At 31.2% G+C, this 23360-nt stretch overlaps 3 protein-coding genes and 1 long non-coding RNA gene across 4 annotated transcripts; 1 reads left to right on the forward strand and 3 right to left on the reverse strand.

Moving 5' to 3' along the window:
• Positions 1–1503: 1503 nt before the first annotated feature.
• On the reverse strand, positions 1504–2986 carry LOC114408410 (proline-rich protein 4-like). The gene is made up of 2 exons (XM_028371451.1): positions 2692–2986; positions 1504–2542 (listed from the first exon to the last, which is right to left on the reverse strand). The coding sequence occupies exons 1-2, from the start codon at positions 2861–2863 to the stop codon at positions 1818–1820; spliced, it is 897 nt and encodes a 298-aa protein (XP_028227252.1). The 5' UTR covers positions 2864–2986; the 3' UTR covers positions 1504–1817.
• A 3940-nt stretch (positions 2987–6926) lies between these two features.
• LOC114408412 lies at positions 6927–7578 on the reverse strand. The gene has a single exon (XM_028371453.1). The coding sequence runs from the start codon at positions 7539–7541 to the stop codon at positions 7149–7151; it is 393 nt and encodes a 130-aa protein (XP_028227254.1). The 5' UTR covers positions 7542–7578; the 3' UTR covers positions 6927–7148.
• Positions 7579–11182: 3604 nt separating this feature from the next.
• On the reverse strand, positions 11183–12469 carry LOC114408414. The gene is made up of 2 exons (XR_003665887.1): positions 12092–12469; positions 11183–11524 (listed from the first exon to the last, which is right to left on the reverse strand). It is a non-coding gene; the product is annotated as an uncharacterized LOC114408414 (long non-coding RNA).
• A 6184-nt stretch (positions 12470–18653) lies between these two features.
• LOC114408041 (probable alkaline/neutral invertase B) lies at positions 18654–22074 on the forward strand. The gene is made up of 4 exons (XM_028371167.1): positions 18654–19795; positions 20143–20574; positions 20718–21276; positions 21716–22074. The coding sequence occupies exons 1-4, from the start codon at positions 19370–19372 to the stop codon at positions 22009–22011; spliced, it is 1713 nt and encodes a 570-aa protein (XP_028226968.1). The 5' UTR covers positions 18654–19369; the 3' UTR covers positions 22012–22074.
• The last annotated feature ends 1286 nt before the right edge of the window (positions 22075–23360 follow it).

Here is a 23360-nt window from a genome sequence, read left to right on the forward strand (position 1 = left end):
AGAATAATTATATATTCTCACAATCTTAAAATAAAAAGTATTATCATTTAATACATGCCTCTATAAACTTGACTGGCCACTATATTTTAAGTGACAGGATAGTCCAATACTCATAACTTTAAACTATGGTTAAAACCATACATTAGGCTCTCTTTTAATACAGCTAATATACTCGGGTACCGAAGGCTCTCGCTGTGCTAAACCACCCTTACAATACTCTGAAAATATATCACAAGTCCCTTCCCCTCTCCGATGGCCATGGAAACAAAGGAACAATTATAGTTTTATGGGTTTTTTGGACCAAAAAGAACATTGGTGGCCTTCTTCATCTTCCCTATTACCTTCTCATAGAGCACGACGGCCCTCCATAAAGGAATTTGCTTCTCCCAACAATCAATCATTCAATTGCGCACTATTTATAAATTATCTCCAACCCTCCATCACCAATAACATCCTTTTCTCAAAATTAAATTCTATTTCAAATACGTAGAATACAAAAAGGATTGATGAGTAGAAAATCGCACTTTTTTTATATATAAACACAAAGAATATATCAAGTGGGGAAAAAAAAATACTGTCAAACTGACATGCCTCAGAACAAGCCTCTCAAGTAGAAAATCTGCATAATTGATGTTCACTTTTTTTTTTTTTTCCGTAGCAAATATAGATCAGAACAAGCCTCTCTGCTTTTGCACTAATACAGGTAGATTATAGAGACATGCTAAATATCATCTGAGAGAAGGATTTGCCAGATGCTTTAAGAAAAGTAGGGCCCTCCAATGCTGCTGCATAAGGAATCGATGTATAATAATACAATGAATCCAACGTTTTGGATAAAGAACTCGCTCAAATTAAAGCCTACTAAGACACACTCTTTCACTCTTGAATAAGGCTCGCACACGAATATTATTTTAGTGAATAAGATGGGCTTGAAAACCAGAACAACCAAAACTGACAGCTTGGTTCCTCCTGGTAAGAATAGCTTCGATTAATTGGTATCAAGAAGATGGTGTTTTGGACAACCATTCAATAATACCATGTCAATGACCACTTTTGAATCTACAATAATTTTTTTGAATCCCCTTATGTTAATTTGGATAGCAGTCAAGGCGATGTTAATTTGGTTTATAATTTTTTTTTTATTTTTTAGTTATGCTTATATTAATAATTATACGAATATGAAAGTTATTTTATTTTATTTTCTGTTTTTTTTTGTTATCTTTTGAACATGGTAAAATTAGCATTTATTTTATTTTATTCTGAAAATTGGTAAAATAAAATAAAAACTTGAATTTCTTTTTTCCCCTTCCTTAACAAATGGTACATGCTGTATCCACTAGGCTTTAAGCTCGCTTTCTCAAAAAGTCTAAAAGATGGTTGCTAGATTTCTCCGAGTTGTCCATGAATATCCTCTTCTTTGGCACTAATGTTTAGTTAATTAGCTCCCAGAGCATTTCAGGTCTTTCATTGCCAACCAAAAAGTTTACGTGGGAATAATGTTACTGAAAAATTAGATATCAATATCACCATAAGGATCATAAAGCATTTTTAAGTTATACGTACTTGTACAAAACTAACAGAGAAACCTTCACTTATTAACTCATCACATTCAACTTGGTCACCAAAATTAACTTCAAACTTTCTCAAACAACATTGCTCCATCATTTGTTTTTCTCTTTTACTCTCATTTCCATGCTCTTCTGCTCACATTCTGTATCCACTGACATGGATGTTATTCGGATTTTATTGCTAACATAAGAAGCAAAAACGCTAGAAAACGCACATATAAAAAACGTTACTCCGAGAACAATGATAGTCTATGAATGAGAGGGAGGCCAGTTTCCAAACCATGGGTGTTGGTAAAAGAACTTTGGAGGTTCCATCTTGGGAAGAGGTGGACACGGCTTCTTGAAATGGAAAGGAGGAAAGTATTTAAAATATGGTGGCGACGGCGCGGTAGGAGTAGGCTCATAAATGGGAGTAGGAGGAGGAAGTGGCTTGTAAATGGGAGTGGGAGGTGGAAGTGGCTTGTAAATGGGAGTGGGAGAAGGTGTTTTTTCCTTTGGGGGGCATGGTTTATTCACAACTGGAGATGGAGTACTAATAGGAGGTTTCTTATATGGTGCTGGGGGTTTCTTATACACTGGCACTGGAGGAAGAGGTTCCTTATAGACTGGCACAGGGGGAGGGAGAGAGTAGTCATCTTTAGGAGGGTAAGGGAATTCTGGGTGGTGTTTGAAGAAATGCCAAAAGAAGGCTGAAGTGCACAATGCTGATGAGAATCTGAGTTTTCCAGCAGCAGGTGCAAGGGTGTGTGTGTCTTCAGAGACTGACCTGGTCACAATTTTGGAGTTTCCGTGGGAAGGGCAAGGTTCAGCAGATGCACTATGCAACTGGGCATAGCAATCTTCTTTTAGCTCACCATCTTCAACCATGTCCTGTGGAAGTGATACTTTGAAGTTTCCATATTCATCAAGCGCACCTGCCCCTCTCGTTCTGAAGTGTCCATGTCGTGACTTGCAATCTACCGTCACACGTAACCCTACACGCAAGTAACGCAAACGATTCTCATATAGACTAGAATTTGGCTTCGTACAATAGATGATGATTAAATAAAAACCAATAGTTTATTGACATTATTCCACTAATCATATATATAACATATTCATGTACTGCTATGACACAAAGTACCTGAGAAAGCGTGGTTATTCTTAATATTGTTCTGCCTGCAGTCTGCGCATTCTCCTAGGCCAACTACCTCCACTGTCCTGTGCTCTTCATTGTTGAATCCTGTTACCACAAAAAACACAGACAACAACCAGAAGCACACTAGTGCTCCTTGGCGCCCGATGAAAATTTGCATTGGGAATTGCAGTTACTGATCCCAATGCCAATAAACTAGAACAGCAGATAAGGCAGACTTGGAACTGAGAGATGAAGTAGATTGAGATTCATCATAAGCTTAATTTATAACAATCATATTCGTAAATGGATGGCTCACTGACTCTGAAATTAATCACCCCACGTAGTCACGTGGGGCCGGAGACCGTTATGTGACTTGGATGCTTAAAGGGAAATGATATTAACGTGCAAACCAGCAGCAAATCACTAAATGTATCTTTATGTGCAATATCTGTCTCAACCTACCAAAATAGCTCTAATAAGTCACTTATTCAAGTTACTTAATTGTTCATCTTTTTTCTTGCAGCAATAAATTCCCGGCTATGTTACTACTATTACATTGGTCAGGACTAAGGAGCCCAAGTAGTTTCCAATTTATCCTTTATTATTAGTTAAAATGTATGTAAATCCCATTAAGTGAGACATCTACTCTACATTGGAAAGGTTTCTTAATTATAATTTGTTGCTAATCAACATGTGTTGTGTCTCAAAGAAAAAGGGTTGATATATATATATATATATCTAGAAAAAGAAAGAATATTGATAAAAAAAAAAAGGGGTGGGGGGCTAGTACAAATTTATGTTCCATTGATTTGTACATTTGAGAGCGTTAAGAGTAACCACCATCCCCTTTGCGTTTCACCACTAATTTCATACCTCAACCAACTCATTTTACGGGACCCTATCAAATTTAGAGATTCAATCTGTTCCCATATGACTACACATGCATCTGCTATCCAAAAAATTGATGCCAGCAGCAGACATTAGTTATTGTCATTACTAATTAGTTAATCTTTAATACGCTAGTCTCATTTAAACCATGAAGAAAAACAGAAAGCGCTCGAACTATGAAATTGCTGCGATTTTCAGCGGAAATACATCAATACTACAACAACATCATTACTGTGTAATTGAATATTGGGGCGAGTGAAGGTTTCCGATGATACAAATACATTCAACTTTATTACATACTGCTACAAATGTTGTGTTAAAGCAATCGTCATCGCTGAATTCACCACCCAATGGTTGAGTTCTTGGTGTGCTTTTGTTTACCGCTAAATGCTAATCCTCTTAACGTGCATGAGCATCAACTACTGAAAATTATGTCGAGTTAAAATTATTTAATAATGAGTGACTTAATTACATCATCTTTTGTTGGAAAGAGCCACTACACCAGGAAATTAAAGTAGAACAACCTCGTGTCAAGAGAGGGTGAAATGGAAACAAGAAAGGTAAAAATATAGTCTCTTCCTTAATGTCTATTACAAAGTGTGATGAGTTCTATTAGTTTGCTCACCAGAAGAAGTTTTGCTATTACCATAGGCAAAAAGACCTCAACAATTCATTGTTATGTATCGATATATAGTCTTAAATTCATCAGGAATCCCCTTATTATTTTATCAACGCACAAGAAAGTCCTGAAAATTTTGCGAGTAAGAACGCATGCAATAAATTTGAATTTTTGTGCGATTTATTAAAGGACTCAGCCCTCGATAATTTAGTCTTTAGTAATGTTCAAGGCTAAAATTTCGGTAATTCGCAGGTAAGAAGGCAACAAATTTGTTTTTTTTTTTTTTGTGTAATTCACCGGGGGTTAAGTTGTCAATAATTTGACCTTCAGCATACCCACAAAAAAATGGTGTTAATTTATTTATTTTTATTTAAACACATGTCCCATGCTTCCATAGCTAAGTGGAACAAAATTACAACATGTTTGAAGCAAAACATACAAAAGGTTACTTAATTAAAACTTAAAAGTACGTTCAGCCCACCCAAACATATGCATTCAGTCTCTCTCTATCCACACGCAAAGAACATATTTCTCCAGTCTCCACACACAAAGAACATATCTCTCCAGTCTCCACACACAATGACACAAAGAACATATTAAATGAGATTTTTCTTATTTTTAAAAACAATAACTATAGATGAAATCATTAAATCATATTTAAATAGTCAAAATTAAATTAAAAAAATACACAAGTTTTTTAAATGGTTATGTAACTATTAATTATTTTTTAATCTTAATCAACCATATATGATCGGAAAACCCAGATTTAATATGGACCATTAGATCGAAGACACACTCTTCGCAAGGTAAATCATCCTCTCCTTTTTCCAGTGAGTTTCCCCTCCCCTTTTTTTTGTAGCATTCAGCTATACAAAGCAGTTTCTTTTATTTTTTTTTCTTAAGCAATTAAGCATTTCTGAATTTCAGTTGTTCGCATACAAAAATATTAAGAAATGTGGTTTATATGTGCTATTTTGTCATCAGCACTATGACAGGGTCCAGGGATAAACGCAGAACGCTCTATTTATACGTTACTTTAGAGAAACAAGAGCAAATGCCCTTGTATATATGTGTCATGGAAAAATTTGCTTGGCAATTTAATTTGAATAACCATATGGTGATCAGAGTTATGCATGGCATGATGATGTCATCTAATTTATGTTAATTTAGCGCTCCCATCCTTCTGAATAGTAAGATACCTAGCCATCCATATACACTTGGAATACCCCAAACAAATTAATAAGTTATACACTCAAAGAATAAATGCCAAACCCAACCAAGGCTATATGAGAAGCATGGAAGCTGGTAAAGTCATAAGGTTTGTGCTTTGTGAGAGAGGAGAAAATGGAGCGGTTCTACCCCAAGAGAAGGGGAAGTGGTCTTGCAGAATGGAAACAGGGTGGGAGCATGGGCAATGTTTCTGCACCTCCGGGCCATTTGCTCACCATATTCGGCATTGTCATTGGCTTGTTGTCCTTCTCCCGTTACAAAGACTACAAGGCTCAGCTCCATACCACAGCCTTCAGCTTTCAGCTATTCCTCTTCTTGTTGCCCGTCTTCTTCATCTTCTTCATCTTTTCATATTCTACTACCTCAAGGCTCAACTTTCACGCATTCAGACCATGACTCTAACTGCCACTGGAGTTGCTTCATACAAAGTAACGCTTGTCTCTTTCTATTCTTTATGTAACTAATAAATAAACAAGTTAACATTTATGTTGCAACTTAATTGCAAGTAGCTTTTTTTATTTTATTTCTTGCTCTACTACAATTTCTCGCAATATTTAAGCAATGTTTGGATAGCATTGAAAAAGTAATTTTACGAATTCTAATGTACACAATGAATAAGTAAAAAATGTTACTTTTAAAAATACAAGTACTTTTAACAATGTGCTTAATTTTGTCTCCAAAATCACGGTGAAAAATTAAAAAAAAGATGAAACAACTATTTCTTATTTTTAGCTTTTAACATGAAATCCAAACATGAACTTAAAACATCTACCTCCGATTGCTTCTCTTTCTCTTACGAAGTAGTATGTCTTAAGGTATGACTAGAGTAGTTTATTTCATATTTACAAGATCTTGTAGTTAATATTTTATAGAGGTAGTATTGACAAAAAAAAGGTTACTCCTTAATATTAGATTTAAATAATTATCAAATTTACTTAAGAATAAAATATTTCTTGAAAAAGATGGTTTGTCATTTTGGACTAATTATTTTCCATTCTCAGATATTAACTAGCGATAAATAAGTGACTCGTAAAATTTTTTAATAACGCAGATGACAAGCTATCTTACAGAGCATTACTTGTCTATGGAATGTAGAGACAAAGCTATCTTACTGAGCATTTTGTAAAATTGCTTAATAACGCAGATGACAAGTTATTCTTTAACCCGGTTGAGTGTAATTCAGTACACTCAATAGCCAACAATTTATTATACAGGTCTCAACTCTCAAGAAAATAATGATGTCGAATTACATTATTTTAAACCTAAACAACAAGCAAATCCACCAAAATTGCGTTTCTTCCCTCATCTTTTAAGCAGAAATACCGGATCAAGTTTTGTTCTCTAATACTAAGTATCTAAGTAACGCAAGTAAGAAACCGTTGTTTCGATTATAATATAATCTTTTATTTGAATCATCAATAACTTATTTATCAATCTTTTTTCTTTTAATAAAAAAAAGTTATTAAAATCTTTTATATCCCTTTGCCCGTTTGTCATCATCATATTCATGTAGGAAGAAATACATTCATAATCACAAAACACCTTAAATACAATTCATAAATTCATATTCATAGAGCAGCATAATCTAATCATCTACATATCTACGATAATCACAAAGGCTTGCATCAAAGTTACTATGTCCTTTCTCTATAAATAAGTAATAAACACAAACAAAGCTCGTAACTATAGAGATACCAAGAAACTCTAAACAGAGGACGAAATAAAATCAAACAAACCAGGCATCAAGAAAAGTGGAGTGATAATGAAGAAGCACGAGAACAAGCAGGATCAAAGCAGCAACACCCCAAGGGGAGCTACCCTCTGATGGGAAGTGGTGGGTTCTCCTACGCCTCTCCCATGGCGAGGAGTTAAAGAAGAACCATTCTGAAGTATCCACTGACGATAACCAACGAACTACGAGTATTAGCACCACTGGTGTGGCTAACAGCATCCACCCCAGTTGTTCTTCAGCGGCTTCAACTACTTCTTCATACGACAAGTACCATGAAATGCCGAGGAATAGAAGGATCAGTGATAAGATTAGCAGAACGGGGTATGGCACGGGGTTTAGACTGAAACCGTCCAAAACAGAGGATGCTCTGCTTCTACCATAGCCCATTTTAATTCAGAACTGTTGGATGAGTTTGTGTCCTGTTTTGTTTATTTATAATAGCTGAAGATGAGGACGAGAGTGCTACGTTTGGTTGGTCGCTTATTTTGCGAAATAAAGTTTGTACTTGATGATTTGGCGCTGTCTGATTTGTGGGAGTGCAACCCATTTAAAATGATAGTCAAAAGATCGGAGTTAGTGACACTAGGTACGACATCCTAAACAAGGGTAATGTGTAGGACATCATATACCACAAAACAAAGTGTGTGTTTTATATGTATATACTATTAATTTTTAATTAATTGCTTTTTGAACGGGTAGGTTTGCATTGTGAATAACTGAATACATCTGGTTGTTGCTCAATTCATTACTATTTACGAGGGATGCCCCACCATTCAAATGGAGACACGTTGTAGTTATCCTGTGCGAAAGTAATGTTACCTGTTAGAATGAGGAAAAAGAGTAACGTACAACTAGTTAATTATATTCCTCGGCGAAAAAAAAACTAGTTAATTTTTTTATCATATAAAAGCTAGTTCATTATATTGATATGTAGTTAATTATATTTCATAAATGGTTAAAAGTAAATCAACATGATCCTATACTGGTACATAGTTAACGGTGTTATAAGGTTGGGAGAAAGATATTTTAAGTTTGAATTAATAAAAATTAATAACATATTTTTGATAAAAAATACTTAATAATATTATAAGTTTATTGAAATATTTATGATGTATTTGATTCAGGGGATGAAGATAGAGATAATGAAAATAGAAGATTTTTTTAAAAAATTAAATAGATAATGAAAATAGAAGAAAAATTTAATGAGTCTCGCATTGGATGCATCAAATTTCTCTCATCCTTTCTTAAACCAAACATAACTTTAAGGTTTGATTATATTTAGTTTGATAATTTATCTTTTAAAAAATTTAATTTAATCTTTTATCTTTTTAGAGCACGATTTTGAATTATGTTTAATTATTTCAAGATATGAAACTTGTTATATTAGATACCCTTACAAGAAGATTATAAAACTTAATTGATATTTTGATAACGGTAAAATATGAGCTAATTTAATAGTTAATTTTGACTAATAAATGGGTGTGATTTCTTTATTTTATTATTATTTTTAATAAAATAATGAAGAAATTATCATCTTTGCTATTTTTTATCAACATAATTCAAAAGAAGAAGATTTTAAGTGTTTTGAAGGGAAAATTGATGCAAAAATTGGACAAAAAAACCTTGAAGAAAAGTTGAAAGAATTGGACAACTTGCTTAGCATGCAATCCAAGCTAAGTGTGCAGTCTCGCTCAGCGCGCAACCTAGGCTTAGCACGAGAAGACCCACGAGAAAGCCTAGATGCGCTAAGTGCGAGGTCAGCATAAATGTAAGCTACCTTAGGCCTATAAAAGGAGGACAAAGCAAAAGGAAAATACACACCGAGTCTGAGAACTATCTAAAGCCTACATTTATCCCTTAGGAAAAACCTAAACTCTTTTTGTTGAGAGCCTTGAGGCCAAACTCTTGTAATATAATTTGTTCCTATTATTTATTTAATGTAATTGCAATTATGTTTTTATTATTCTTCTGTGTGTTTTTCTGTTATTATGTCCTGATCACCCATACATGGTAATGCATTAAAAAATGGTTATTTTCTAAAGAAATGAGAAATAGTATCTGAATAAATTCATTGCTAGGAATAGATAAACATTTATTTTACCCACGAATTTTTATATATCTTATCTTAATGCGGTTTGTTTATCTTTATAAAGAAAATTGAAAAAAAAAAGATAAATAAACTAGGTCCTTCATGCAGGAAATTAAAGATAAGATAATTTAGTAGATGAGAGTGAAAACAACGATTTCATTTATTAGAGAAAATCTACTGCAATACATTATAAGTAATTTTGATATGCTAGGTCCCAACATCATATTTCATCTCTTTTCATTAAATTGGTGTTTACTTTCCTTATTATCTTTTTGTCTGTCTTACTCTAAATTTCATATTTATAATTTTTTATCTCTTTCTTTTCATTACTTAATAATTGGGTTTATATCACTTAAAGTAGAACCAAAATTCTTGTTAACATGTTTGAAAAAAATCATAAACAATAAAAATTGTGTGAAAAATGAGTGTTACATGAAAATCAAAAAAATAATCTAATATTAAATTTTTCTATTTTTCAGTTGCTCATTAGATTTATTTTTTGTATAATTTTCAGTGTGTTTATAATTCATTTTGACTGATTTTTTTTATGCATGTGGATTTAATGAAATAAATTTCACATCTTAAATTAATAAAATATGATTCAAAACCGTGTTCCAAAATTGACAATAATTATTATTATATATGATAAAATTATTGAAATTATCACTTTAAAATACCTGTATAATTTCTAATTAGTTCACAATGTAAAATTTTTAAGCTAACAATACATACATGAAAATTAAATTTATATTACAAATGTATTTAATATTATATTATGTGGAATATTTAATTCTTAATTTGTTTGGATTAAATGGAAGTAAATAACGTAGCGGGTAAAACGATTTCACGCTCATACGAATATATGTGATTTTTTTTTACAGCAAATTTATGTGATTGTTAGTGATCTTTGTTTTAAGACATATTGTAACCCCTCCTTCTCTAATTTTTTAAAACAAACTATATTTTTTTAATAAGAAAATGATATGAATTTAGAATTTATTAATGTAATTATATATTTGGGATAACAATATAATTATATATAATGATATACGTTAAGCTTTGTTTATTTTTAATTTCTCTTAAATGTTTTTTCAAATTCATGACTGAAAATAAGTGTTATTGGTTGATTAGTTTTTTTAGGAAAGTTGATTAGATATCTACTTTGGTTTAGTTAAAAAAAATTGAAGAAAATAATTTTTAAAATATTTAATCTTTCCCAAGTATCTACTTAATTTACTGTATTTGATTCAGTAGGTTTACATAGTGAATGCCAATCCGGAATGATGTTGCTCAATTGTCGATGTGAGGGTTGCCCCACAAGTGAAGCGTAGCCACGTCTTAGTTATTTCGTGCACATTTTTTTTAACTAGCTAAATCCCTTTATATTCCATACTTCACATTTGGTACCTCATAATTTTAAATTTTAGTTATTTATTTATTTATTAGTAAGTCTATTGTAAACTTTTTAACAAAACTTACGGATGTGATATGCTAATTATAACGTGACATTGATAAATGACATATGTTATGCATATGTTAACATATTATTAATAGTATGACGAGATACTAATATCTTGATATAGCAAACACATTAGTTATGTATTGAATTATCACGTTATCTATTAGTATGTTAGTGTTATGTCATTAGTAATATATTACACATAAAATTTGTAACTTTTTATCCAACTATAAATTAATATATAAAATTTCACCAAATGAGTTAAATAAATTTACAAATTATATATTTAGTAAGTTAAAAATAAATAATAAGTTAGTGATGATAATTTATAAATATTTTTCTGTAACTTGACATTATATTATTTATATTGAAAAAATTGTTAGTTAAATAATAATAATAGAAATAAAAAAAAAACACATGTCTTGAAGTGTGTAATAACATTATTGTATAGACATAATTAAAACGATAAAGTCGTAAAAATTATTAAAAATAAATGTGATTACATCTTAATTATAAGTAAGTGTAATGAAAAAATATAATAAATGACACTTTAATTATAAGTAAAGTGAATGTTATACTATAATAAGAAAAAGCTTGTTAATTGCAATTTGCAAATACATCCCCTGTGTGGTGGTTGCGCAAAGATGCGTAATCCCCTTAAAAGCTACCGCTTTATACTGAGTCAGGCTGATACAAAAGAAAATAGTTGAGCTGCGGTGGGGACAAACTTTAGGTAATAGGTCACGCTTCAGCCATTTCAATTTTCAAGTCATGAAGAAACCATGCTGTTTTCCTTTCTTCTCCTGTTCTTCTTTTTCTTCCCTGTTTAAACAATTGGAATAATCTCAACAAATTATAATCAAACTTCTAACCTTGCAAGAGCCCATTTTCCGTCACACGGTTTTCGCATTCCTAATGCCACAATTAATTTTATGTTCACACGAAAAGGAACCATATTCTCCCCGAGAATTAATTTCAACTATAATTTAAGTATTTAAACTAGAGGCGTCACAATTTACACAAATCCCTCTTCATTAACTGTTTGGAATTGGCTCTTCCAAGACAATAAAGCAAACACGAAAGTTCAATCTCCTAAAAAAAGGTACTATATTATTCTTAAATTATGGTAACATAATGACCCAACCCAGAACAATTAATTAATAACAAAAATATTGTTCTCATTTGGATTATATATAAATTAGTAACACAACCCTGACCCTGCCTTTTAGTTTTCGTAACAAACAATGAAACAAGCACATAATTTACACGATCATAATATTCCAAATACAATATTTTACTTAGTGACCAAAGATATGAGATAATCATAGAGCACTGAACACTAGCAGGTGTTGGACTGACACTAGCAGTAACAGTAGCAGACATGCTTACACCGATAGCACGTTGGCTTTGCATAAACCCTCCTGGGAGTTCCAATCAGTGACAGCAAAAGCAAGATGAGTAGTACTAGTATCGGTGTGATCAAAGCTGACCAATTCGTCTTCTTTTCTTCAACTACCACCACTTGTTCACGCGTAAAGAGCCAAGGTATGCCAAGAAGCATCAAGGCCACCGCCAACATCACAATAACATCTGATGTATGAGTACTATAATTGCGTTTATAGCAATAGTAACCCATCCTCAGAAATCTGGAAATGATTAATTATAGAGATTCACAGTGATCAAGTGGATCCAAGCATATAATAGCAAGGAAAAGCCTTGCCTCTATGGAACTTTATAGAACAAACCACTCATCACATCTAAGATTAATATCCACCTCACAACATTAGATATATAGTTGCATAGTTGCTCTCACAACTTTTTTCTAGTAAGCCATCACATTCGGCAATAATGGTTAAAACAAGCACCATGACGTGGGGTCAACTATATGGTATATGTGGCATGTGCGTAAGATGGTGATATGAAATAACTTTTGGAAATTGGACTTGTTATAGGGACAAATCATTTCATTATGAAAACGAATTCAATTTTTTATTTTGCTTTATAGCGCACTATAAACTATTTTTGTTGCACATCACTGTAATGTGATCCTTATCATACTCTTTATCTTGTAGGTAGGTAGGTATTGGGACTGTAGTCTGCAATATATAGTTTTACCTATAAACGCAAATCTTTTTCTAACCTGTAGTTCTTATATGTAGCATTTAAAAACTTATTTGATCATCCACAATTAAACAGAAACAAGGAAACAAGGAAACTAACCCTTGTCATTTTTTACAACCACCAAAAGGGTTCAGTCTCTAATCCATTGCCCTACATATCTCTATTACCTTTTGACTCGTAGAATTTGTTTTTTGTCAAGTTTGCAAAAGTCTAATATCACATCGACACATTATATTGGCAAATTAAGCAACAAAAAAATATCTGTGAACACCGGGTTTTTATTACTCCACAGTGAAAAAATGTTAGGGTGAAGGTTGTAAGCTTGGAGTTAAACGTGAATATAGATATTTTTTTTATGAACAAATATTAGTTGTTAATATTGTTAGTTTTTATTAGTGAAAATTTGAATTCACAATTTTTTTTTCTTCTTAGACCAATCTTATATTAAGTGGATATAAGTATCCTAACTTTTTGAGATGGAGAAAAAGAAAAGGGACAATCTGTTGTGTGATTGGAAAGTATAACATTGCTACTTCTGATGCCGCTACTTTTGGGATCCATATCCTGAATAAACCTATATCATATATAAACAGAGAAATTAAACTGCGCAGTGATCTTTTGCTGTTTTTTGAATCTGCTCTATAATTATAAAAAACAACTGGATAAGCAGAAGGAAATAAAAAGGATGTCATACAAGCGAAATACTGTTAAATTAAGGACAAAATAACCTTATTGCGGAGCCAAATAGTTTTTTTTTTTTATTAGGTATGCACATCAGTTTCAAAAAAGTTTCAAATATACTTGTTCAATTTTAGACAAATAAACAGTCCATTCCCGATGTGTTCCACAAAAGGAAATATCATGGTCCTATCAGTCAGATTTATAGGATAAAAAATGTCTTGAAATAGGCAGAGGAATCAGGTATGAGGTATGTAAGTATATAAAAGATTACCCGACTAATAGCATGCTTGGTTATGCGTGAGTTTTAGAAAAATCGATTCTATTTTCGTGGTGAAGCAAGTTACAAGTAATTACTTCAAAAAATTTCATTGTCATGCCACCATTTTGAACTTTATAATCGATTCTCAATGATAACCAAACACACACTAAAAATGATTTGAAGTTTAATCTTCTTGAAAAAAAAATTATATTAATTTTTATTAGTACGAGGAATTAAGGCAGTTACCTTTTTTTTTTCTCTTAATAATTCCACTCACTTTATATTTTTATTCTCTTGAAATCCTTCTACTGTACTTACTAAAAATTCACGTTAGCAGAAATGACTGTTCGAAAAGTGGCTTTCAGAGTACAAGGTGTACAAATATTTTCAACAAGAATGGCCATAAAACCTTAAACTAATACACTCCTTTTCAATTTTTATAATAACAAAATTACTCCGTGGTAATCGATACTCACAACAGTGTCCGATAAGCTAATCATAAAGCAATGTCTGAGAAGATACTTTTTTTTTTCCTGGAGAATGTGAAGATATATTGATCAAAGTCAAAAATTTACTTTTTTTAAAAAAAAATTAACGTTGGGTCTTGTGTAAACATATATTATGCAGCAATCTACACTTTGTCCCTCAGCCCAGGTACATATTTCCTTTTTCTTGTGCGAACCGCAATTGTAAGTAATCAAACTTTAAAAGTTACATGTTCAATAATTTTTTAAAAGTATTTCCATACCGAGGCTAATTGAGGTCTCTCTTGTCCTCTCCCTCTTTTGTTTGATAACCAAAAATAATACTTATGAATGTAAAGATCGATATGCGTTTTTGTATTCAACTTAAGAATATGTTTCTATTCTACTATGATTTTGCTGGAAATGAACAGTGGACAAAATGACATTTTCCACAAAGTTGCATCAGTGCCATAAGTGTTCGATTCACCGGCATATGAATTGTGCAGGGTACTAAATATCACAACAAACTTGAGCTTTATTCGGAATCAATTTCTTGAGGGAAGTATTCGACAACTTGGAACTGGTGTTTGGCCCAAGAGTTAGGATGTTCAAATATAAGTAGATCTAAAATAAAAATCAAAAACTGCAAAAGAAAAGAAAAATGAATCAAACCGATTTATTTGGATGCTTTTTTTAACCTAGTTAGTATGGATCGATTTATGATTTGTGTTTTGAAATCAAATCAATCAAATTATAATAATTATGTTAACACTTATATTATTTTAGTGTTATATAGTTTATGTGTATATCACTTTAAATTTTACAGTATTATAATATTATATTTTTTTTTTTATCAATATAGTGTTATGTGGTATTATGTAAATAAATTTATATAAAGTATATCATCTTCTTTTTAAAATAACTTTTTTAAGATGTGTTTGATTTAAAATTAATGAAAATTGATAAATTTTTATTATAAAAGGTTTAACATATTAATAAATTTCTTATATTGTTACTAATAATTTTTTTAATGAGTTTAATTTAAAAGTTGAAAAGAAAGTATGTAGATATTAATAAAATAATATTTTAGTAAAAATTACAAAAATCGAACGAATTAAATCATAAAATATTAATTTAGTTTAGTTTGAATTTTATTTTAAAATTAAAACTAAAATAAATTAAACAGCATATTTTTTTAATTTTAGTTTGGATAATTTTTTGATCAAAATGGAACCACGAACACACAGAGTGAAACGAGGATCTTTTTGTTTCCTTACTCGTATGGACCCGTTTAGTATAAGTGGACTGGACTGGGCCACACAGCAGGACAACAAAGGATATGTATATTATAAGAGATGGAATACATTGGGCAGGTCAATTTCTACATGGGAATTGCCTTTTTTATTATCTTTCTTTATTACATCACTATTCAGACTTCGATTTTTTTTATCTTATATTCTAAAAATATAATGTATAATAAAACGTCTAAATCTCTAAAACTATTTATAATAAATTTTGAAATTATAATTATTAAATTAATTAACAAAAAATTTTGAAATTAAATTTCCAGAACACATTCAAAATGTTTTTTATGCCTTTTAAAAAAAAAGAGTAGTGATTATATACCACAAAGTTTTGTTGATGCCCAATATTTATGAATAATAATTTTAGTTAAATTTCGATATTGAAAATTTATTTTTTTAGTAATTTTATTAAAAAATAATTTTATTCTAGTAAAAGTTTTGTTTGGTTCAGCGGAAATGAAGAAAAACAGCTAGCCTAGGCTATCCTTGAGAAGGAGAGACTCTAGGGGAGGGGAAGGAAGATCCAAAATGATTTAACTTCTATTGAATATTTAAAATTTTAAAATTTTAAAATTTATCTTGTCATAAATATATTATATAAGATTTATATTCGATGTATTATCGTTAATATACTTATTAAACTTTGACATATAAAATATTTTTTATTAATTATACATTCAAAAATTTAATTAAATAAATACTATTAAAATATTTCTCATTAAAGTTTATAACAATGAGATTAAACGTATTAAAATTTATATAAATTATTTAAGAAATATTATGATTATTTTTAAAAACAATCATCACACATGTATACAGTTTTTAGAATTTTATTATTTAGCTTAATAAAAATACAGAAAGTATTGTTAAAAGTTTAGAAAAAAAACATATTTAATTTATATATACAATGAAAAATATTAATATTTTTACGTAAATACTTATTTTAATGTAAGATAAACATCTTAATAAACTTTTAGCCTGTCCTTTTAACAATTTTTTTTATAGTGAAGGAAAATAAAGACAACAAAGAAACTAGGTTCTAACAAAATGGATGCCTAGAGCATAGTAAACCGCTAAGAATAGAGCTGAATAAATATATACTACTGTTATACAAATAAACAACCAATCATTGATAATTATATTCATATTTAAATAAATATAGCCTATAAAATTTCGTAATTGTATACGAATTTTAATTATAATAGAAAAATATTTTAAAACAATGTGTAATATATTTGCTGAATGAAATTCAAAATAGGTTAAATAGTCATTTTTGTTCCCTAATGTGATTCGTTAACAAATCCGTTCTTAAAGATAAAAATATAAAATTTAGTCCCCGAAAATGTAAAAAGTACAACAAATATATCCGACCGTTAACTTCCATTTGTCACCGTTAATAAAATGACCTACGTGGGATAGAGAGACAAATTTGTCACTAAGATGATTGCCAACGTGATCATATCGAATTGTCAACACATAGACATATTTATCATATAATATTTTTTTGACTTTTTATCTTCCTAATTGCTGAAAAGTCCCTAAGAGATGAAAATACAAAATTTAGTCCCCGAAAGTATCAAAAGTGTGACAAATATATCCGGATGTGGACGTTAATAGTAGATTATGACTAATTATTATAATTTGAAATAATTTATACTGATTGCGACAAATTTTTTTCAACAAACTCATAAATTAAATTGAGTCTAAAAGAAAAAAGAATACTAATTTTATTAACTGGTATATAACTTTTTTATACTCTTATGCTTAATGAAAGGTTTAAGTAAAAAAAATGTTTATTATAAAGCATTATAGTTAAATTAGATTTATGAATAATTTTTAGAAAAAATTGTAACTGCAATGACACTTTTAATTTGTAAAAAATACTCACTCCTTAGAAATGATTTTTTAAATGACTGGTCAATAAAAAATAATTTTGTATGAATAATTTTGTATGACATAAAAAATTAATTTAAAAATCAAGAAACTTTTTATTATAATTTGTTATTTGATGTCATTGCATATACTAATAAACATTCATATTTTATTATAAAAAATTTATGGAAAAAAATAATTAAATAAATAGTGTTTAATTAAACACAAATAATGATTTCTTATCGTTTTATAATAAATTTTTTTTTGTGTTGATAACATTTATTTAAGAGTTAACAACCAAAGTATTGGTTTTTTTTTTGTAGTTAAAGAAAAGTAAGAAGAATTCGTCAAAGTAATAAAAATTCACTTCCATTGATAATATTTTTTTGCAATCATTATAAATTTTTTAAAATTATAATAATTAGTCACAATCTACTATTAACGTTTAGATATATTTATCGCACTTTTTACACTTTCGGAGACTAAATTTTATATTTTTATCTATCATGACGTTTTATTAGTGAAGTGAAAGACAAAAAGTCAAAAAATATTATATGACAAATATGTCCATATGCTGGCAATTAGAGATGACCACCTTAACCATCCTTTAAGTGACAAATTAATTCCTCTATGTCACATCACATGAGTTATTTTATTAACGGTGGCGGACGAAAGTTAATGACTATATATATTTGTCGCACTTTTTACACTTTTTGAGATTAAATTTTGTATTTTCATTTTTCAGGGATATATTTACGAGCGAATTACAGGGTTCGAAAAAGTGACTATTTACCCTTCAAAATATGTATCTTGTAAATATCGAAGCAGTGTGAGAATAAAAATGAAAAATAAAAGACAATGTGAATTTTGAAATTGTCACTTTGTGGCTGAGTGAGGGTCATGGTGATGGTAGAGTGAATGAGCAACATTTAAGATCACACGTAGCACCACAACATCAGCCCCTCCGTAAGTCATGCATAATAGTCATACAAATCCGTTCTTTCGTTGTTTCCTTCACAGATCACAAATCACAATCACAACACACAGGGAAAGGAAGAAGGACATTTTTGTTTCACGTGCTTTAACTTCTCTTTCTCTACAACTTTAAAGTACTGTAAACCAACTTCATTTCTACGCAATTTAAAATGATTATCTCATTTGACCCATTGAGCCCTCTTTGTCATGCATCATGTTTAATTTCGTGTTTGTGTTCCTACACTATACATTGTGGAGCTTGCATGATGCCTAAATGTAAAAGATCTTGAAAGTTTTCTGATCCTTAGTTAATTTGTGGCAACGTGCAAGTGGTTTTCTGATCACATTGTACAACCATGGAGATTTTAATTACAATGTTGTTTCTTCTGCATATCTATATTCCCTTACGAAATTATATATATTTCTTGGCTTTCATGATCTCCAGTTACCTCCTTTCTTTCTTTTTCTTTTGTGGTTATCTTCTCTTGTTTGCTCAATGCTTATAATCGTATATGAGACTTTCACTTTAGGATCTGGGTGAATTTTGGCCAGCTAGTTAATTAAGAAGTAACCCTTTTTTAGAATTTATTGAAAAACAATAGTGAGAAAAATAACGTTGTGCCTTTGATAGGGATCTTAAATTGGAAAGTTGGGACTACATAGTTAAAACCACTTGATTTTTTTTCTTCTGTTCCGTAACGACCAACCACTTGAACTAAATAGTGTGATGTTATTTTCAAAATTAATCACTTGGTTCGTGTTTATAGTCTTCATGTGGTATCCAAAAGTATATCTCAACTCAATCGTTTTGAATTTCGGATTAAAAGAACGATGCATTAGTTTGGAAATATATGCTTTTAGGCTCATGGAGTGTTAGCAGCAAGGAATAGGAGTTTGTGGGGGTGGTTTATATCTATGTTAATTTTATGTCAATAAACTTTACTGTGCAGGATTTTGAGCAAGACAATTGCAAGTGCTAATATTTTGGAAGATGTCTTCGTTTCCGATAGATAGATCCCATAATGGGAGTCTTAAGTGTCTAGAGGCACTAAGTAGTGTATCAGAAAAGGAGGAATTTGATTTCTCAAAAGCATTAGATAGGCCTAGGGCTCTGAATATAGAGAGACAGAGATCATTTGATGAAAGATCAATGAATGAACTATCCTTAGGCTTTTCTCCACGTCAATTGGCCACAAAAGTTGATAGTTCATCTCGCCTGGGAGATCTTCTTGATCATGTACATTCTCCTAGGCCAAAGTCAGATATTAATACTCCGGGATCAGTGACATTGGATCCACATCCATTAACATCAGAAGCTTGGGAAGAGCTGAGGCGTTCCTTGGTATATTTCCGTGGTCAGCCAGTTGGTACAATTGCTGCTTTGGATAATTCTGATGAGAAACTTAATTATGATCAGGTAGCATGATCTTGGATATGTATCTGTTTCTTCTATGTTGTCTTTTTTTTTTGTGTGTGTGTATGTCAGTGGGGGGAGGAATTGGCACAATTTCATCACAATACTTGGATTTTGGTTACACTTCTAGACCATGTTAACTATTATGGATCTACACTCATGGTTCAAGTGACATAAAATCCACTGTCCGGATAAGCATGCTATATTACAACTTAATCTTTTAGTTTCATTGTTTTAGTTTTTACTTGTCATGCTGGATCAGTGGCTTTGATCATTATCTCTTTCCTTGTCTCCCCATTTTTGATTTTGCTATGAGATCTAATCTAAGGTATTTTTACATTTGTGTATAGGTGTTTATAAGAGACTTTGTCCCAAGTGCTTTGGCTTTTCTGATGCATGGGGAAACGGACATTGTTAAAAATTTTCTTTTAAAGACCCTTCGCCTTCAATCATGGGAGAAAAAGATTGACAGGTTCCAACTAGCAGAAGGGGTGATGCCTGCTAGTTTTAAAGTATTCCATGACCCAGTTAGAAATCATGAGACCCTGATAGCAGATTTTGGTGAAAGTGCAATAGGCAGGGTTGCTCCTGTTGATTCTGGATTTTGGTGGATTATACTGCTTCGCGCATACACAAAGGCTACAGGAGACTCTTCTTTGGCTGAACGGCCTGAATGTCAAAAGGGTATGCGCTTGATCTTGAGTTTATGCCTGTCAGAGGGGTTTGACACGTTTCCAACTTTACTATGTGCTGATGGATGCTGCATGATTGATCGAAGAATGGTGAGTTTTATGAAATTTATGATTGTCTACTGTCTTGAAACTAGGCATTGATGATTCATGAACTATTAGGGGATTTACAATGAATTTTGTTGCTGTGGTTAATTTATCCATTTCTTTCTTTCAACTTTGTATTATGACTTCAGGGTGTTTATGGGTATCCAATTGAGATTCAAGCATTGTTCTTCATGGCTTTAAGATGTGCCTTGCAATTGCTTAAGCAAGACATGGAAGGGAAAGAGTTTGTGGAGCGAATTGTGAAACGGTTGCATGCCTTAAGCTATCATATGAGGAGCTACTTTTGGTTGGATTTGAAGCAGCTTAATGATGTATACCGCTTCAAAACAGAAGAGTACTCGCATACTGCAGTGAACAAGTTCAATGTTATTCCTGATTCATTACCAGATTGGATATTTGATTTCATGCCTCATCATGGTGGATACTTTGTTGGGAATGTGAGCCCGGCTAGGATGGATTTCAGGTGGTTTTGCTTGGGCAATTGCATTGCAATTTTGTCGTGCATGGCAACTCCTGAGCAGTCAATTGCAATCATGGATCTCATTGAATCACGCTGGGAGGAATTAATTGGAGAGATGCCTGTCAAAGTTTGTTATCCAGCAATTGAAAACCATGAATGGAGGCTCGTAACAGGATGTGACCCTAAAAATACTAGATGGAGTTACCACAACGGGGGATCCTGGCCAGGTAATTCTTAATTACTAATTTCTACGTCACATGTAATTCAGTTTCTCAATTCACAAGAAAAAGTTAATAAACCTCATTAACTGAAATCACTTACTAGGACCATGGACATGTGGTGGTGCGAATCATATGACAGCTTTCCCCTTATTAGGGTATGATATGATCGCAGAGCTAGACACAAGATAACGATCATTAATTATATTGTCCTTCTCTTGCATGTATGTATCCTAGTGTCCAACATCATATCCTTTTACTTAAGAACAGGAGAGGACTAAATCTACATTATATATAAAAGGAACTGTAACATTTTTGTTAAGTGAACTCTAATTTTTTTATCATTGTGAAATTTGAGTAGCTCATTTAGTAGGAGCTAGCTGACACACTTTCAATTGAGATGCTAGTAATCACATAATTTAGATACAATTATTTGTGATGGTTACAGTTCTTTTATGGCTTCTGGCTGCGGCATCGATCAAGACTGGGAGGCCCCAAATTGCAAGGCGTGCCCTTAACATTGCTGAGAGCAAATTGCTGAAGGACAACTGGCCCGAATACTATGATGGAACGACGGGCCGATATGTTGGGAAGCAGGCCCGTAAGTTCCAGACCTGGTCCATTGCTGGTTACTTGTCCGCTAGGATGATGCTCGATGATCCATCCCATTTAGGTCTTGTTGCTCTCGAAGAAGACAAACACCTCAAGCCTTTGCTCAAGAGATCAATTTCGTGGACTTTATGAGTCACTTTATTCTTTCATTCATCCATTTTGAACTTGTGGCAATGATAGAAAAGAGTTTTCTCATGAAAAGAATATACTATGGTAATTCAACTTTTTAGTTTTCAAATTAAACATTTCTATTTAAGAAAACCAACATCTTTTACAAGAAAGATTAATTAATGTATGGCAAGGAAAACATTATTAATCTCTCACAAGGAGATTATAAACATGTTTCTTATAAAACATTTTGAAATAAATTATTTATTATATTGAAAAAATAAGTGTTTTTCTGCATAAAAAAAATATTATTGTGAAATTGACTTAAACAAACAATATAAGTCAATTTGACATCATATTTCAATCTAAAATCTTAAGGCTTAAATTTATGAGTTTTATCGTCATTTGTATGATAATCAAATTTCTCATTCTTATCCGATGTAGGATTTCACTTCACATTTGTATTCCAACAATTCTTCTCAAGTGTGAGTTTCTTCTACATAATAGTCTCTCCCTCACATGTAAGATATTCTATATTATAATCTTTCCCTCAAGCAAAAATTATTTTTAATTCATGAATATCTAATAATGACATTTAGAATTTAATCATAATTACCTTGACTTGTTTAATCCTTACTACCAAACATGTTCTAGTACTCCAACAAATACTCACACCTCATAAAATGTTTTTTTTATAACATAAAAGGATATCTTGATGTAAACTACAACTCCAACAAATACTCACACATCAGAAAATGTTTTTTTTTATAACATAAAAGGCTAAAAGGATATCTTGATGTAAACTACAAAGTAAAATATAATTATATATATAAATTTATGATAATTATGGGAATTCAATTGGCAAAAGTAATTTCTTATCAATTTTCATTAACCAAACATATCAAAAGATATAAACCAATAAAAATTGAACAAATTATCAAGTAACAATATAAATGAGTTAACATACCTTCACCATAAATAGGAACATAATTTATTTATTACAATGTTTTATATTAAAAAACATACATATTACTTGTGAACATAAATTAATTGTCAAAACAGGTAATTAAAGATGAGATCAATAACAAATATATAAGGGTGTTTGTTTCAAGTTATTCAATTTCATATGCGCGAATAACATGAGTATTTTAAAGACTCAAAATCAAGTGTAAATAAAAAGCTCAAAATAAATTACTTGAAATTTTGAGTTGTTATTTGTAAATCTAACGAGAATTTGAGATAGATTTCATTAGGATTTGTTTTAATTTGATTTTATAATTATTTCCTCTATTAGAATGTGGATCTTATCATTTGCTAGGATTTACTATTACTATGATTTACTACCATATATGTTTCTCTCTAAATAGGAAACT

The sequence above is a fragment of the Glycine soja genome, chromosome 4, assembly GCF_004193775.1.
Source record: "Glycine soja cultivar W05 chromosome 4, ASM419377v2, whole genome shotgun sequence".
Classification (NCBI taxonomy): domain Eukaryota; kingdom Viridiplantae; phylum Streptophyta; class Magnoliopsida; order Fabales; family Fabaceae; genus Glycine; species Glycine soja.

Excerpts from the sequence above, each read along its gene's own strand:
- LOC114408410 (XM_028371451.1), bottom strand. The coding sequence starts at position 2,863 with ATGCAAATTTTCATCGGGCGCCAAGGAGCACTAGTGTGCTTCTGGTTG. Across the intron at positions 2,543-2,691 it reads GAATAACCACGCTTTCTCAG|GGTTACGTGTGACGGTAGAT; the intron begins GTACTTTGTGTC and ends ACTTGCGTGTAG.
- LOC114408041 (XM_028371167.1), top strand. The coding sequence starts at position 19,370 with ATGTCTTCGTTTCCGATAGATAGATCCCATAATGGGAGTCTTAAGTGT. Across the intron at positions 20,575-20,717 it reads GCATGATTGATCGAAGAATG|GGTGTTTATGGGTATCCAAT; the intron begins GTGAGTTTTATG and ends TTATGACTTCAG. Across the intron at positions 21,277-21,715 it reads CAACGGGGGATCCTGGCCAG|TTCTTTTATGGCTTCTGGCT; the intron begins GTAATTCTTAAT and ends TGATGGTTACAG.
- LOC114408412 (XM_028371453.1), bottom strand. The coding sequence starts at position 7,541 with ATGGGCTATGGTAGAAGCAGAGCATCCTCTGTTTTGGACGGTTTCAGT.